General features: G+C 50.7%; 6 protein-coding genes across 6 annotated transcripts; 2 read left to right on the top strand and 4 right to left on the bottom strand.

Annotated features, from left to right (window-relative positions):
- Window positions 1-147: 147 nt before the first annotated feature.
- On the bottom strand, window positions 148-2,556 carry LMH87_010607 (uncharacterized protein; the record flags this gene model as incomplete). Its single annotated transcript, XM_056197788.1, has 2 exons — window positions 148-2,327; window positions 2,523-2,556. 2 exons carry the CDS (start codon window positions 2,554-2,556, stop codon window positions 148-150), a joined length of 2,214 nt encoding a protein of 737 aa, XP_056054802.1.
- Window positions 2,557-5,411: 2,855 nt separating this feature from the next.
- Window positions 5,412-7,188, bottom strand: LMH87_010606 (uncharacterized protein; the record flags this gene model as incomplete). The annotated part of the gene is made up of 3 exons (XM_056197787.1): window positions 5,412-6,241; window positions 6,300-6,948; window positions 7,027-7,188. 3 exons carry the CDS (start codon window positions 7,186-7,188, stop codon window positions 5,412-5,414), a joined length of 1,641 nt encoding a protein of 546 aa, XP_056054801.1.
- A 2,360-nt stretch (window positions 7,189-9,548) lies between these two features.
- On the bottom strand, window positions 9,549-10,840 carry LMH87_010605 (uncharacterized protein; the record flags this gene model as incomplete). The annotated part of the gene is made up of 5 exons (XM_056197786.1): window positions 9,549-10,101; window positions 10,152-10,294; window positions 10,353-10,574; window positions 10,626-10,730; window positions 10,793-10,840. The coding sequence occupies 5 exons, from the start codon at window positions 10,838-10,840 to the stop codon at window positions 9,549-9,551; spliced, it is 1,071 nt and encodes a 356-aa protein (XP_056054800.1).
- Window positions 10,841-11,840: 1,000 nt separating this feature from the next.
- LMH87_010604 (uncharacterized protein) lies at window positions 11,841-12,692 on the top strand (the record flags this gene model as incomplete). The annotated part of the gene is made up of 4 exons (XM_056197785.1): window positions 11,841-12,045; window positions 12,108-12,236; window positions 12,529-12,595; window positions 12,653-12,692. 4 exons carry the CDS (start codon window positions 11,841-11,843, stop codon window positions 12,690-12,692), a joined length of 441 nt encoding a protein of 146 aa, XP_056054799.1.
- Window positions 12,693-12,743: 51 nt separating this feature from the next.
- On the top strand, window positions 12,744-13,708 carry LMH87_010603 (uncharacterized protein; the record flags this gene model as incomplete). The annotated part of the gene is made up of 5 exons (XM_056197784.1): window positions 12,744-12,784; window positions 12,863-12,881; window positions 13,086-13,176; window positions 13,233-13,372; window positions 13,430-13,708. 5 exons carry the CDS (start codon window positions 12,744-12,746, stop codon window positions 13,706-13,708), a joined length of 570 nt encoding a protein of 189 aa, XP_056054798.1.
- A 178-nt stretch (window positions 13,709-13,886) lies between these two features.
- LMH87_010602 (uncharacterized protein) lies at window positions 13,887-14,948 on the bottom strand (the record flags this gene model as incomplete). Its single annotated transcript, XM_056197782.1, has 2 exons — window positions 13,887-13,912; window positions 13,970-14,948. The coding sequence occupies 2 exons, from the start codon at window positions 14,946-14,948 to the stop codon at window positions 13,887-13,889; spliced, it is 1,005 nt and encodes a 334-aa protein (XP_056054797.1).
- Between the last annotated feature and the right edge of the window lie 1,288 nt (window positions 14,949-16,236).

The raw sequence follows: 16,236 nt of genomic DNA, 5'->3' as shown, positions 1-16,236 counted from the left end.
CTCAAAAGAGAGCCGACGTTGCCCAATGAGCGAAGGCGGACGAGACGGCACAACGCCAGTTTCACTCATAGCCAGAATATAAGAGATGGATGAAATACAACTATCTGATAGTTGTGCCCGTTACAAAATGTGAAAGGCGCAATAGAGCTAACAGCGACTGTCGGCTAGAAGAAACTCGTTCAGAATGCGGCGAAGATCCTCATCCATGTCCAGCGCTGCAGCCTGAGTAACCCGAATGGATGCAGGAACGTCTTTGGGCCTGATGATATCATCAATCTTCTCCTTTAGCTGAATACCCACTTGGGCTTCGAAGAGAATAGGGTAAATGAGAGCCTCGGGATTATTGACGGCTAGCTTTGGGGTTGGACCCAAAAATACAATGGCTGTGTCACCAGGAGCTATGCGACCTAGATTCACAACGGTGCCATTCTCAGCCGGCTCTACGCTGTGAGAAGTCGTGGAAACGCCACCAATGGAAACAGTAGTTCCATCGAGATTGCGCATACCCAGAAAGCGAACGCTCCATGTTCTTGAATACGCGAGCGCCCCGCTGCGATTGGGCCCTATGGTGAGAGTTCCCCGGCGCTGCTCAAAAGAAATGGATGTTTTGACCCAGGGCACGTTGTCGGCAGCTCCCTCTGCGCTTTCATCCTCTTCAAGGAGATCAAACTGTCCATCAGCGCCTGCCACGACAACAATCTCAAAGCCCTGGGGATTCGCTGCGCCGTTGGACCCTTCAAGACTAGCATCTAGCGGAACAATAGCGCCCTGGCGCATGAGGAGAGGGACTTTGTCAAGCGTCCTGCTGAGCCACATGCTGCGATTGCCATCATATACCACACCGGTAAAAAAATCGACCCAAGTGCCAGGAGGAAGCCATCCCTTGACCTTGCCCGTTTTGGTCTCGCGATTCTGGGGCGAAGTAATTGGAATCGCCAACAGCTGCGAGCCAAAATAATACTGATTAGGCACGCCGTACGCTTCATCATGCTCTGGATACTCCCAGTACATGGGTTGAATCAGAGGCTCGCCATGTTTGGCAGCGCGACGGTTCATGGTGTGCAAGTATGGAAGCAGCCTGTGACGAAGACGCATGAAGTTGATGACGACGTCCTGCGGCCCTTGTCCGGAGCTAGTCGGGAGTTTCCACGGTTCTTTAGTAACCCATCGATTTTTGGTAGAATGCAACCTCATGATCGGCGAGAGAACGCCGAGCTGAACCCAGCGAGAGGTCAACTCGTCGTCACGATTGCCTTGCATGTGTCCTCCAATGTCGTTTGACCACCATCCGTAGCCAATGTTGCTAGCCGTGGCGGTGAATTCAGGCTGAAACCCGAGCGAGTCCCAGCTGGTAATTGTGTCACCTGAGAACCCGACTGGATATCGATGACTGCCTGGGCCAGCATAGCGAGAGAATACCATAGGGTGACTGCGCTCCTCGGCAGGGCGACTCTTCTGCAGACGCTCGTTGTGAAGAAAGTGAAAATGGTTGAGAACCCAAAGAGGGTCGATGCCAGGAAGGGAAGAATGAGTGCCCTGCTGCCAATCGGTCCACCAAAAGTCAAGGCCATCGTCATCAATGTGTTTCAGTAAAATACTGAAATACGCTTTGACAAAACCTGTATCGGTAATGTTAAAAGGAATCGGGTCGCCGTGAGACGTGTCATGTCCCAGCACCTCGGCCATTCTTTTGTACATATTTTCGTACTTTGCGATGCCATCGGCAGGATGCTCGTTCAAAGTAACCTTCAGATTCCGTTTATGAAGCTCGTCCACGAATTCACGAGGGTTCGGAAAGAGGTTTGTATCCCAGGAGTATCCCGACCATCCAGATGCTTTGGCCTCTGCGACACGGGGGTCCCTGACCCAATGCCAATCCATATCAATGACAGCGACTGAGAGTGGGATGCGCTTTTCCCTGAATGTATCCATGAGATTTAAATACGAGTCAGCTGTGTACTCGTAGTAGCGAGACCACCAATTGCCAAGCGCCCAACGGGGAAGTAGTGGCGGCGGGCCTGACACCCGATACAGAGCTTTGACAGCATCACGATAGTCGTGTCCGTAGCAAAACAAATAAGAGTCCACTCTGCCCGAACCGGGCTTCCTAGGCGCAATGGACCCATCGTCAGCAAACAACATGCTGGCGTCGTCGATGTTGGCAAAGCCTTTGCGTGATGCCACGCCCGGCTCCAACTGAACCCGACCATTGACTCCGTCGAGCGTTCTATAAGTACCGCCGAGTGTTTCGTGAACTTCACCGTATCGCCACGTTGTCCCAAGGTGACCATAGACGCGCACAAAAAGACCTTCGGGCGTAAACTTGGCTTTGTTATACGTGAGATGGAATCGATTCGTGAATATCTCAATCAAATCGTCCGATTCCACCAAACGATAGTCAGGCACATCGCACTGGCTGCGACTGGCAGCGAAAGCAGATGGCCGATCTTCAAAGTCACCACGCGGTGCCCACTCATAGCGAAATAAACCGTCGGTGAGAATCGTAAAGCGAAATGACTCACCTTTTCGACCACCAACGAACGCGGAAGACGGCATGATGATTTTGACTTGGTGGCGGGCTGCAGGTAGCAGGTGTCTGTTAGGACTGTCTTACTCCCGCACCGCAGCGATCCTAATCTTGGACAAAACTGTGGCACAAGTTCTCGCTAGGAATGTGCATACGAGAGAAGAGGACAAGAAAGTGATTTGTAAAAGGCAGCGTCGGACTGAGAAGGATTCCTTCAGGACCACCTGACGATGTCGGACCGGGAAGCTGCTAAAGCTTCCCCGCAATCAGCTATACGCTAATAAGCACACCCTCACTAGCACCCTAGCGTTAATCCACAAGTGCCCTCATTTTCTTAGCCAAATGATCTTTCTCTTCTGATCTGTATCCGTACGGAGTAACTATTCGCACACGTGCCCGCAGCCACCAGTTGGTGCACAATTACCTTTATTACTGTTGCAAGCACCAGTGACTGGGCTGGACCCACTTCCACCACCTTATGTGGTGGCTGCCTAGCAGGACCTCGATAGCTTCTTCTTCCTTCCTTCATAGTCAGTCAGTTCCTCAATACAGAAGGAATTAGGCTATCGCCCATCAACAGTACAACCTTGTGACCAAATTCACCAGTGCTTTTTTTGTGTGCATCGTCACTTATTGCTTCCCATCGATGACCTGGCTGACTGAGTCCCAATTACCCGACGGATACTGGTTTGCAAGACGATGGGGACAACGCAAGCCAAACAATTTTTCTTTTCCAATTCTGCAGGGGTGAACAACTGTCAAGGCTGAGCTTGGCAGCTGGCACAGTAACTGGGCGTGGAGACGTGGCAATGATCTACCACAGATCCATTCGTTGCTTGATGGGATGACGGGGAGGCCCGAAGTGAGGCGGATGAGATAGGATAACATCTACGCTTGTCAAATGAGCGATGCATGTACGCCCAAAGGTCCTTTCTTCTCGAAGATCGTCCGTTCCTGGTAAGGGGACCGATTCGACGAGACTAACAGGTAGTCTCATTCTCGAAAGTGGCCGACAAGGCTGGATGGAGCCTTGTTGGCTGCTCACTCAACTACCAGATTCGGCTCGCGATGTATGCGGAAAACATGGCGAAACTCTGGATAGTTGGGACTTGCAGCGAGTACAACAACTTTTTGATTGGTACAGCTTGGAAGCTCGCTAGGTTTGTAACAGTGAAAACGAATGTTAATTTTGTTCAATATTCATTTGCCATGTTCAATTTGACCCAACTGGTTAGCTAGCTGCCTTTGGACTTGATTCGTCCCTTGCGATGCCGCCACCATGCCTCAGACAGTCCATAACGTGGTCTGTAGTATGGCATCAAGCTGCCTTTGCAGGCTCTGGGCACCTCCGACCAGTCTGACGCCGGCAAAAGCGGTACGCCAGCCCGTCGGCAACCCATGGCCCCAGTTCACCTGTCTTGCCGATAGTGTAGTTAAATATGTCTGTAGTCAGTCACATCGACGAGAAAAGTCGTATCGCTCATGTACACGCTTCTTAGCGTTGAAGTGGCTGGCTCATTTCTATCTTGATTAAATTCTGCCCAATTTGCATCTCGACAGGTCGCAGCCATAGCCGCATTAGTATCAGCCAAGCACTATTGTGACGCATGTGAGGTTATTCCACAATTGTGTCCAAGATCTTACCATGACCTAAATTTACTCCATTAAGGCTGGCAAGAATCAAACTTGCTCTTGTGACGATAACATAGTGGTGCGATGTTGATCTCAAGCCACCCTCCCGATACGAATATGAAGTGGGCGACCGAAGCCGGATGAAACGGCAAACCTCCTCGTTCCTAGAAGCCTTGTTGCTGATCGAATAGGATTCTGGTGCATATAAGATGAGATTTGTGTCTTTAAAGGGTGATGGCTGCAACGATGTGATCTCCAGCCGGTTTACTGATTCCGGCCTGCGATGCGTACGCCGACTTCAGTGTGCTTATAAAAGAAGTCTCTGAGTATACATAATCAAAGTTGAGTGGTATCCCTGGTATCCCTCCTGAATGTCAAACGCCTGTGAGGTGACTTAAAAAAAACTGCACCAGCTGTAAGAGTATAAAGAGCCGTCTCGTCGTTGGCAATTCTCGAAAACTGATAAAAACATCAGCACCATGATTTGCACAATTCAAGCACAAACGCTTCAACTCCCAAAACCTAGTTTATACACTCGAGCCTATGCATCTCTCCACCACCGCCGAAATTCTCTTCGCCGCTGTGGCATACGCTGTGCCCACTGAGACACAGGTCGAGAACCAAGTCGACATCTCCCTGCCTCCAGGTTGAAGAGCGACTTGATCAGTTTGTGAGTTGTTTCCAGCGAAGAGGGTAGCTTCTAACCAGTATCACAGATTGCGCTCCTCACCTAGTCGGCACAACGGCTTCTTGCGGTGCCCCAGTCATTGAGGTCGGAGCTAACGTTGCAGCCGACTTGAGCTGCATTGGCTCCGCTGCCAGCACTGCCAACAATTTCAAAGAGTGCAAGAACTGCATCCCACACAAGCAAAATGTTTGGGAGAATTGAATGAGGCATTACTCGGTGGAGGGATGGTAGGGCAGGCCTTACTCTCTGTCTGCTCCGCTTTGAGGATCGCATTTCCCACCGCCCGTGGTGGTTATTGTGATCATGCGTATATTCAATCCGTGTCGCGACAAAGAGTCTGTCAGTCTCTTAAAAATACATTCTACAATGGATGAAACGATTGAAGCGTGCCTCACATATAACAAGATACAGGGTGGGACGAGCGGTAGTCCCATAGCCCTGTTTCAATACCATTACTATGAGAAGAGCTAGTTAGTTTAAGTAAAAATCTGCTGAGAGCGATTGCGATGCAGCTCAAGCTATTACTATGGGACAAAGTTGTAGATAGTGCACGCAAGAAAACAATCAAATTTCGACAATCGGACCCTCGTATTCCTTCCTAGCCCAGATCACATAGTAAAGAATGCTGAAAACGAGGATGAATCCGGTAACGGCAGAGGCCCAGTTCATAGAAGCTGCGTCAGGATTTATCATACTGGGCCAGAAGCTAAAGAAAAAGATGACAATGAGGTAAACGCAGCTGATAGCGTTGTTGACGACGCCAAGCGCACCTGGTAGATGCCATGGACCCCAGACAAGCTCGGCGCCCGAAGTGTTCGCAAGAGCAGGCAGTCCCGACGCATCAGGCATTTGGAAGCCCCGGGTTGTGCGACGGTACAATAGCAAACCAGCACAGATGAAGTATGACAGGTAGAGGCAAGAAACGGAGAGCGATATGACGGCGTTCAGGGCAGTGGGTGAACCTAAATTAATAATAGCCAGAAGGCAAGCAATGCAAGTCGTGGAAGTGATGGCCCACAGGGGTACCGTAGTGCGAGCATCGACCTGAGACAGGATGCGCCAGAAAGGCAGACCCCGATCACGCGCAAAAGACCAGAAGACACGGGACGTCGAGGCGAGCATGCCAACAGTAGCGCAGGCCGCGAGGGTTGTGATGATGGCAGCCATGACGGTCGCGCCCGCAACTGAGCCTGTCGAGTCCAAGAAGAGCTGCATGTGAGGAAAGCCAATTGTCGAGTGGACTACTGCATCCACATCCTTAATACAGAATAGGACTGCAATGGTCATGGCGAAACCAGTAGTGCCGTTGATAAGCATGCTCAGTAGGATGGACTTCGGAACAGTAACAGCAGAATCGGTCGTCTCCTCCGACATGTGGAACGCGGCATCAACACCTGTGATGGCTTGTTAAAAAGTTACTTGCAGTTTTTGGGTCCAAGCATGAGAACATACCGACAAAGGCAAAAACATTGCCAATTAGACCCACCATGAAGGACAGACCTTGAGTCGGCCAAGCGCCTTCATTTCGGAACTCAGTGAAGACTTGGTGTGCGTTACCGTGATACCCCAAAGAGACCATTGGGATCAAAATTGCAAAGAAGCCAAGAACGTGCAGGATAAGGATCAAACCCTCAAACTTGGGCAGAGAGGAACTGACGATGGCGTTGATAAACACGGCGAACAGCATAATGGCCCAGAAAAACAGCGTGCCTTGGTATGGCTGCGGGATATACGTGTCCGGGTTGTTCATGACAATCATGCTCTGAATCATGCCGCCGGTCAAAAAAGCAGATGATGCGACGGAACCCTGCCAGCCTCCCACTGTTAGCCATCCAGTAATGTAGCTAAGGAACTTTGAGCAGCGGCGCGGCGCCAGCATGGCAACCCAGTGGTATTGCCCACCCGAGGTCGGGGCCATGGACGCCAATTCGGAGAGCGTTGTGAAGACGCTGATGTTGCCGAGCCAGACAACAATGTACCCGTAGATGATGCCTGCATAGCCGCCGTTGGCGAGACCTTGCGCTGAGAGAAGGAGGGTTGCCTCCCAGGTGATGAGGATGGTGCAAGAGAAACCGAGGATGGACATGAAACCAAAGTTTCGCTGTGGAACAATTGGTTAGCGCCCAGCATAGAAAGTATCCAGATGTATCGATGTAGCAGTTCTTGGTAGCTTTCATACCTTGAGAACAGACTTTTTGCCCAGACGCGCAAGCTGCTCGCTGTCGGCATGGTCGCTCCTGGACATAACCTCGCTATGAGGGCTGGAGGGCTCTTCCGCAATACGCATGCCTTTGGCAGTAGCCGAGGCCATATTGCCGAGCTCATAGCCGGTAGAAGGCATCTTTGATAACTTTGTACAATAACAATCGCTCGAGGATGTGCTAAAACAGGGCGGCAGGTGCCGCTTATAAATTTGGTAAAGTAAGGCCTTCACAACACCAGTACCACGTGGATGAAGAGACAACCGCTTGTATGTGGGGGCCAGTTTGCATCGAAGACAAATCAGACGAGTTCTAGAAGAACAACTCCAGCAAGTCCATGTCTCACCTGAAGCGAACAGGAGTAATAAATGGCCCAGCAATTTCGGCTCAAAGGGGGTATTATAGGGAAGGGAACTGGCTTAAGAAGGGGACTCGATGAAAAAGAAAGAAATACCCGAACGCCACTTACATGGAATTTTGGGGCGCGAGCAGCCTTATTTGACAGTTCACATACCCCGTCCTACATTAGCCTCATGATGAATGGCCCTAATATAAAGGGCCCACGGAGACATTCAAGTGGAACAACCAGAAGCATAGACCAGGGTGCGTGGGCAGGGCACGAGGTGTCCTGAAGTGCGCTGCATGTGCAGCAAATTAGCAGATCGAGTATCTTTGCTTGGCCGAAGCTGATGTTGTTACACGGTCGGTACGAGTAGTCAGGCGGAGTGTCAAGGCGAGCTGGCCAAGTGGCAAGCGGTTAATACAGTCGAAATTGAATAGTACTGGGCAGACGAAAATGCGGAAACAAAAGCCTCGCAAAAAGCGTACGAAAGGGGAGGGGTGTGCTCTGTGTCGATGATGGGCGTGAATTGTCAACCCACAGTAGCACTGTGCGAAAGGCGCGACTCGGCCGTCGCGACACGCCGACTTTTACGATCAGCGCCGCCCTTGGCTTGATGACCCCTGGCGGGTGGAGTGCGCTCCATGGCAGCATGGCTGTAATAATTGCTTCCAAATGTTACCAACAACAGAATTTGATGCACCGTTGTCCACCAACCCCCCCGAATCTTGGTTTCGTAGTGGCATTTGCTCCACGACTTTCTGAACTACTTGGCAGTTGTCCTTCCACGGCCGGTAAAGACTCCTCGCTAATAGCAGCTTACTAGAATTGGCGGGGATTACAAAACGATGTTACACTGCCTGGCGTCCAGCGCTGGCAAGTTGACTGGCAAGCTCGGTAGGCACGTAGTCAAGTAGGCAGAGCAGGGAACGCTTGCCCCGTACACCAAGCTACGGAGTAAAAGAAACGGGATCGTTGCCAAAAAGGAAAAAACGGCCGCTCCTGATGACAAGGGCAAGGGTTTGCACACCGTGGCTTGCGCCATTTCCACCACAATGAAATGCTACGTTGGGCTGGATAGATGTTGAAGAAAAAGTGCGGATGGGGGCGGGCTAGGGGGTCCCCAGGAAAAGTGGCCGAGAGCTAATCTCGAAGCCTGGCGGTTCGCTCCACTACCATCATCAGCTATGATGAAGGCTAGAAGGCAGGAAGGCTACGAGAGGCGAAGTCTCAGGTGGGCGATCGAGATGGGGCAGTGACATCGCCACTTACGAATCTATAGCTACGGAGTAGTAGCGAAGAGTACGCCGCGGAGGCAGGTTACTGCCCCTCAAAAGGGGCCGCCATGAAGATTTGATGAAAAGTGAGATTTATCCTAGTTGCACAGGCGGAGGCAGGCAACAGGCTCTCACGATGGAACTTTTTGAAAAGAATGGGTACGCTCCAGGCCAAGTAGATGGGCCCCTTGATGTGCGGCAGCTTAGGCTCGTCAAGACTTGGCTCCCCGGAAACGAGACCCTCAGCCGTTAAGCCGAGACTCATTTTTTCCGCCGCGCCAGGGTGGTAGTCCGCTTCTGAGCAGCGATGCTGCTCGTCAAGCTCGCCCTCGCTTAGGGAATAGTACAGCAGAAGAACGTTATAATCGCAACATTCAGAAATATGCCAAACTGCCGGATTGGCATCGTGGCGAGTACCGTAACACTTTTACAGCCCCCAATAGCCGTGTGGCTTGCGCGGCTCCTATGGCTTACAGGGCTTGCATGCAGGCCAAAGCGAGGATGCAGCGACAATATGCTGACAATCTATACATGATAAGACTCTTACCAATTCCATTGAATTTTATTGAAAAAAGAACGCGTGCTATTATTACATTTCATGTCGGGAAGATGTCCCATCTGTTCTCAGTGTGGCTGTTCAGGCCACTTACACCATGAACCTCAGCTTTTGCCCACCAAAAATATTGACCAGTCCAGATCGTTACACATCGCAAAAAGAGCAATACTGACACAAATTGAATACGATTGTGAATTTTACAGAGATTCCATATCCTGAGCCCAAAATTCCGAATGCGATTGCAGAGAACGCGTGAGAATAACGAAACACGACAAGTTGCCCTGCTCACTGACACTGAGTCTGAGGCGGAGGCGGAGGCTGCTTGTCTCAGTCCGAGCTGCGTCTGTCTTCGACATCCACGTACCAGGTCTTGGTCTGTTGAATGAGGATTGTCTGACTGGTGTGACTCTGCCCGTCCCATGCGACACCACCTTCATGGCTGGGGCTGGACTCGGACGGCTGCGACTGTTCCTTGTTCGTCGCCTTATGCATATCCACCATCTCGAACGTCTTGCTGTGCTGAGAGGCCTTGGAGGCTAGAGGGTCTCGGTGCGAATGCTGGTTGCTCACCACGCCCGCGGCTTTTCGGGAGCGGTGGTTGCTTCGACCATGACTGTCCTGGCCACCGGACGCGTTGCGGTTGTAGCTCGCGTACCCTCCGCTGCTCGACTTTCCTTGACGGCGCAAATCGTCGACTCGAATCTGACCAGATTCCAGGCTGTCCAGAAAGGGCTTGAGGTTGGGGATGCAGATAGCCAGGATACTGGTGCAAGTGACCACGGCGTTGATAATGGTCAACTCCCACATATCAAAAGTCGGATCGGCCGTCGAAAAGCTCCTTCTGAAGAAAAGGATCTGTGAGACAATTCCGGGAGTGACACTGCCAAAGCGATTAATATGACACCCGTTTTTCGGGGATTGCATGCTTACAAGATGCGGCTGCCGAAGACAGAGATGACCACGGCCTTTTTCGACCACGACGTTTGGATGCGACGCACGTTTTCTATCATGATTCCGATAAGCAACAAGTCGGTGATGATGTTGATGACGCTAAAGTAGGACCAGAAATCAACCTATAATGGGGTAAGTTTCTAGAGTAGTGTAGGGCTTTTGTGTATCCGACCAACGCACGCGCTTGATGCACTTCCGCTCGATGTAGTACCACGGACTGGGCAATTGACACTGGAAAAGGATGACCAAGATTCCAGTGCCTGCCCAAACTGCAATTAGCAATCCGATTCCTTGTATAATTTGCTTGTGGCTTCTCTGCGAAATTGACTTGGTCATCATTGCTGTCGCCATCTTGGCGCAGAAAAGGCTCGCGATAAAGAGAACATCAGCGGCGTATTGGCCCTTTGTATAGATCAGCAAACTTGACGCTTTCGTTGATATTTAATGATATACCTTGAGAGCTCCGTTAACTCTGTGCGGAGTCAGGTCTGCGACATGTTTTCCCAAGCCTTGATAGCCACTGGCAACGTGGACAACATATTGACCACAAGCGGCAATCTAACAAAATCATGGTGTTAGAATCCAAGGTACAAGGTCAAGCGTGGCGGTTGGAGCCTTACCGTTGCCACAATGGCAAACCAGTCCTCCACCTTGAGCCTGTTCACCATGTAGAGCTTCGTGCCCGTTCTTGCAATGCAAGCCAGTACCACTATCACAAGAAACATCCATGCCAAGATCTGGATAAGAGGAGACTTATTGTAGTCCGTTACCAGCTCTCTCTGTGGAGAATTCATGATTGCCTGATCATGAAAGACGGTGAAAAGAGAACTCTGGGAAGGAAGAATCCTTTTAAACAAGGAAAGCCGTGATGCTAGGAAACGGCAAGTTGGGCGAATACAGAGAAAACATGGCGGGACAACATGCAGGTTAGTCTTAGCTGGCCCAGTTGGTTAGAACATGCGCACATCAACGCGACGCGCAAACGCTGTATACGCGTGCCTTGTCGGCCTTTGACATGGTCTCAAGGCCCTCCCGCTAATCTCAGCTCTGGTTACTGGTCTACTTCAATCAATTGCAGTACAGGGTCCTTTGGAGGCCTGGTCTCGCCCTGCTAGAATAGGCCGAATGGATACCTCTGTCATCGCTAAAAGGGGATTTCCCCCTGACCAATTTGTCCAGTTTTTCAATCTTCAATCGTGTTGGAATTAATAGTGCCCTCCCTGATACAACGTGCAGATACTGCGTTGACATGTTGCTGAGCTATTGCTATCGACACGCCCCATAACATGGCATAAAGTTAGGAGTGACATTCTACCAGTCAAAGGCCTCCACGCTGGGTCCACGCCTGCTGGGGCACTCTTTACTCCATCGCCGCAAGGCTGCAGGGCCCTCGTGCTTCGGTCTCTGCGGCTACCAATATTGCCCGCTCGATTTTTTTGCGTCTTTGACCGTACAAGTGGCGCGTATCTGACAAACCCGAACGGTTAAAATGCCTTCTCTTTTACACTGTGGCATTTAAAATCCTGTACCGGAGACTATGAGTCAGTTAACTAGCGCTCTGTGGCTTGCTTCGGGTTGATAAATTTGCGAGGCGTTGCCTACCGGCATGCTACGTTAGGACTGCGCTGCTTGTGCTTCTACGCTTGCCCAGCCAACTTGTAGATCTGCATGCTTCTTTGGACCGGAAGTAATGGATATTTACGTGGACACAGCTGCTATATTCGCAGCAGCGGCTGCAACAGGAACCCGCCCCACCTGGCTGTGTTACCTCGTGATGCTATTACAACCAACGTTGGGCTGAATCGGCAGCCTGCCCGCCACCCCGCCCTGGTTTCTGTTCATACTAAAAACCGCCCCAAGTTCTGGCTGCTCGGTGCGTGACTAACGTCAACTTAGTTGGCGAGCTGGGCTCAGCTGCTCATTTCTTCATTTTAGTGTCAACACCGGTGCCCTGTTTAATGGCCCGCGCTGCAACGGCAGGTTCTCTGCCCGACCGTACTTCGCGCTGTAGCGACGAGTGCAAAGTTGCGAAGCGTCAGCAAGCCGCAGAGAATCCTGTGCGAAGTTCGTTCTCATCTCGACTTTGCGGACCAGATCCGATGATGAGGAGCGAACACTCCGGATTTCCAGTGGACACGCTTTCTGTGTATTAACAGGCGAGCCCAGGGTTTACAGGCCTTTCTCCAACCCTTGCTCGAGCTTGCGCTTAGTGGGTAGTCCGTTAATACTATGGCCTTCTATTTATGTTGGAATACGAGTCCATCCACACTTGCTCTGCGGGGACATCACCTCTCTGGTCCAGCGCCCCATGGCCATTCTTCGCACTCCCATTTTTACAGACATGGGATGCAAGAAGGACTGCAGCCATGTCTGCTCAATTTGTTTACCATCCGAGGTGGATTTGGCGCAGATATCGGCTTAAGGTTCTGTGAACGTATTACTCTCTGAATTGTGAATATCCGCCGGCTAATTTACTGTAGAGTCTGCTGCACGTGCAGCGCACAATTACTTTTGTGCTAATCTGTACAGACTTGGCGCTCACTGTATATTTTGTCTTCCACCAATCACACCATGCCTAAAAGCTCTGTTGCGGCGAGCTATGCTTTGGCAAAGTTCAGTGTCCTGAATTCAACCAATTCACTTTGCTCAATACTTTGACAACATAACGCTGACCAAATGGTTGTAAACAGAATCAGCGCGTGGCTATTGGTAATGATAGATCACAAACAGTCTTTATTCAATCCAGTAGCGTAATAGCATTACCTACATGGGAAGGTTCAGAAGCATGCAGCAAGACGTGGCTGTTTGTCACGCACCGCAGCCTGCCGATATTTGGACACCGATGGTGGCTGGGCGATGAGTAACACGTCCTTTTAGGTAGCGATACGCACCTAGCTAACATAATAAGTGCAGTGGCCCGGCCGCTTCTTTCAGCACATTTTAGTCTTAACACATTCATATAGAGTCCAACCCCCCAAAATGACTGATAAGATTTTATTCCAGGGTATGAAAGTGCTGCACGGCACCCTTGACGAGTACACTCTCACAGCATTATGACAGATTATATCGAAATAACGAATTTGGTGTCTCGCTGGTCTGAAAGTTACGACACAAAGGATTGGGATCTTTTGCGAACATGTCTAGCTCCAATTTCTCGTCTCGACTTCCGCGGCCTGCAAGGCGAGCTACACGACAATCTTGTACCAGATGACTATATTTCTCTACTGATTAAGACAATTGGTGACAAGCGACTAAAGACGCAACATCTGATTGGTGCAAGTACGTGGTCCTACCTAGGAGAAGGATCGATTGAAGTGGTCCATCAAATGCGCGTCGCCCATCAGCGCTACACAGACGAGACATTGGCAGAGGTGGTGAACAAGGGACACGCGCATGGGTTTGTTTTCCATCAATATAGGAAACTCGACGGGAAGTGGAAAATTGAAGATGTGCGGCCTAAGCTAGAATGGACAGAGTACGACTTGTTTGGGACACTCCGTCCCCCGGAAGAAGCCGCTTCGGTAGAGGCTGTCTGAGATCATTTGGCGCGCGTTCCCGGCACAATATATTCCACGAATACGTTCAGAAGGACAATTATCGAGCGATTACTACAATATTTCCCACGCCTCACCAACGGCATTGCTATCTGCATTACTGTGATAAGGACAGAAACCCCCTGGGGAGATGTCAAAGCGGAAGAAGAGAGGAACACTCTCACTGCACCACGCGTCGGCTGACCACTTTCCCCCTGCATTAGTACGTAGAATGAATTATTACATGATCTAATGTGCACTCACATGTAATCATTTCTTGCCATATGTCGTCCATGTAATACATGCTGGACATATGCCCCCCAGGAACAGTCTTGGATGTCGCATTGTTGTAATTCGCGGCAACCCATTTGGAGTTCATACTTCCGATATTGTCGTCCGCCGATTGGACTACCAGCAATGGCTTGCAGCGCTCAGCGCTAAGTTTGGAAGGCTCGAACCCCCAGTCCGAGTGGATGACATCCGAGACCTCCATGAAGCCGTCCCAATTCTTGCAGCACTCCACTGTGCTGCGTGCCAACCGGGTAATGAATTCGTCTTCTGTTTCACCTTGACCGGCGACGTGCATTTTGAACTTTTCCTTTTCCTCCGCGTCCATAACATCAAACAAAGTAAAGCGCAGAAACTTCTTAGCGCCGTCGACGGTGCTTATTTTGGATCCAATCGCCGCGCGAAAGGCGCGCTGCAGCGGACGAAACGGGAGTTGCGATAGCGGTCCCACGGAGAGCCAGGTATTCCAGCTGAGCGCCTTGCCGTAATCTTTATCGTATTTGTAAGGTGAAAACCCGGCCAACACCATGCCGCCCACTATCTTGCGTCCGGCGGGAAATATGGCGTACGGCGCACCGTACAGCATCTGCGCCATGACTGTGCCATAGGATCCTCCGGCAATATACAGGGTGTCAAAGTCGCTTGAAGGGTATAGATGGTCTAGCAGTGCCGTCATGTCGCGAGCTAGGCTGACATGGTACGGCACTGTGAGGTCACGAGTGCTCGAAAGACCCATGCCTGCTGGAGTTGGCGCGATCCAGCGAGCATTAATTTGTTGGCAAGGCTGAGGGACACTGTGTGCCAACCCAATGCTCATGATACCACTGAAGAAGATGACGGCGGTTCTTGCCGCTTCAGGTCCATTGCAGGCGTAGGCAATCTGTCTGTTGTTAGACAGCCGTAGAAGATGCTGCAAATCTCCTTTCTCTTTGGAATACTCATTCTCGGGAGTCATTTTGATGGATATGTAAGATCAGGCAAGATACAGGCATCGCGTGTAGGGCTGCTTTATATCGCTTGAAGAGAGTCACTCGCAATGCTCTACCGGCTCAGTGGGACGAGTGGAGACCAGTTTTCTCGCTCTCATCGTATTTTACGGATGGCCAACTAGCGTCGCAAGCCGCTGACGGAGTCGGCCTGTTGACCACGCTATGTAAGCCCATCAGCTCGCCCAGAATCTCGCTTCTAAGGGCTCGACCTCGATCTGGTCTGACGCGAGGAACGAAAGGCAAACGTTTCATATTTTCATGCGAAGGAACCGCTCCCCGAGCGTAGCAGCTAACGTTAAGTCAAGTGGTTCGCTGCCTGTCGTAACCATTCGCAGATGGGGCACCCTGGATCCAGAGTGTCCTGAAATTGAATGGTCGTCACTCGTCTCTATTAAAAGCTCGGTTCTTGAAACGCGAGTTGGGTTTTCAGACGACATGGCCTAAAACCAACGGCAAGGGTGTCAGTTAGCACAGAGATCATTGCTTCGTTGGCGTGAGCTCAGAGTCCGGAACTCGGCTCAAGCTGGCCCTGTTCAGCGGCCTTTATTAGGTCACAATGAGCAGCCCTACTAGAGTCTCCATCCCTAGCGCCGTAGCTCACTGATACAACACCAAACACCTCCTTCTCGAAGAAGAGCAACTACAAGATAGCAGAGTCTACTGTCGCGCAATGCAGACAGTAATCACAATGAAAATTGCTGTATCCATTGCTATTACTCTTCTATAAGAGCATAGCATGGCTCAACTTCCGGCTCCTTGTTTCCTGTATGGTGCTTGGCATCTGAGACCTGTAGCGAGCTACGAGAGCGTCAGCATCCCGAAAAGAAATGGGCTAAAATGCTTTCAGCAGTCCCGGCACACATTTCCAGCTTTTGCAACTTTCCTCGACAAGCACTGTTTGTATTCTGCTCATGTTTGGCGTGGTACATGTGCCGCTGTGGACGTGAACAATTACTAAATAGTCTCATCAAAGTTGTGCTTCACACGGATGTTCTAGGTTCAAAATAGCCCTTTCCAACTACCTTTTTCTGTCCTGCATGTTATGTAGCTGGAATGCCAATCACTTTCACGACTGCCTGCTACATGGGAACGAATTCAGCAAAATTGAGCCTACAACGGCAAATCACCACTAAAAAGTAGCCTAGTTGCCTGCCCAATGTCGATTAAGTAGTGCCTGTGACAGCTGCCCTTGCTGCCCTTGCCGCGCCACAGGCTTGCGCAAGCTTTTTTAGGCAGCATTCACAACTGCCGTCG

The sequence above is a fragment of the Akanthomyces muscarius genome, chromosome 5 (assembly GCF_028009165.1).
Source record: "Akanthomyces muscarius strain Ve6 chromosome 5, whole genome shotgun sequence".
NCBI lineage: Eukaryota > Fungi > Ascomycota > Sordariomycetes > Hypocreales > Cordycipitaceae > Akanthomyces > Akanthomyces muscarius.
This window is presented reverse-complemented; position numbering and strand designations above follow the sequence as displayed.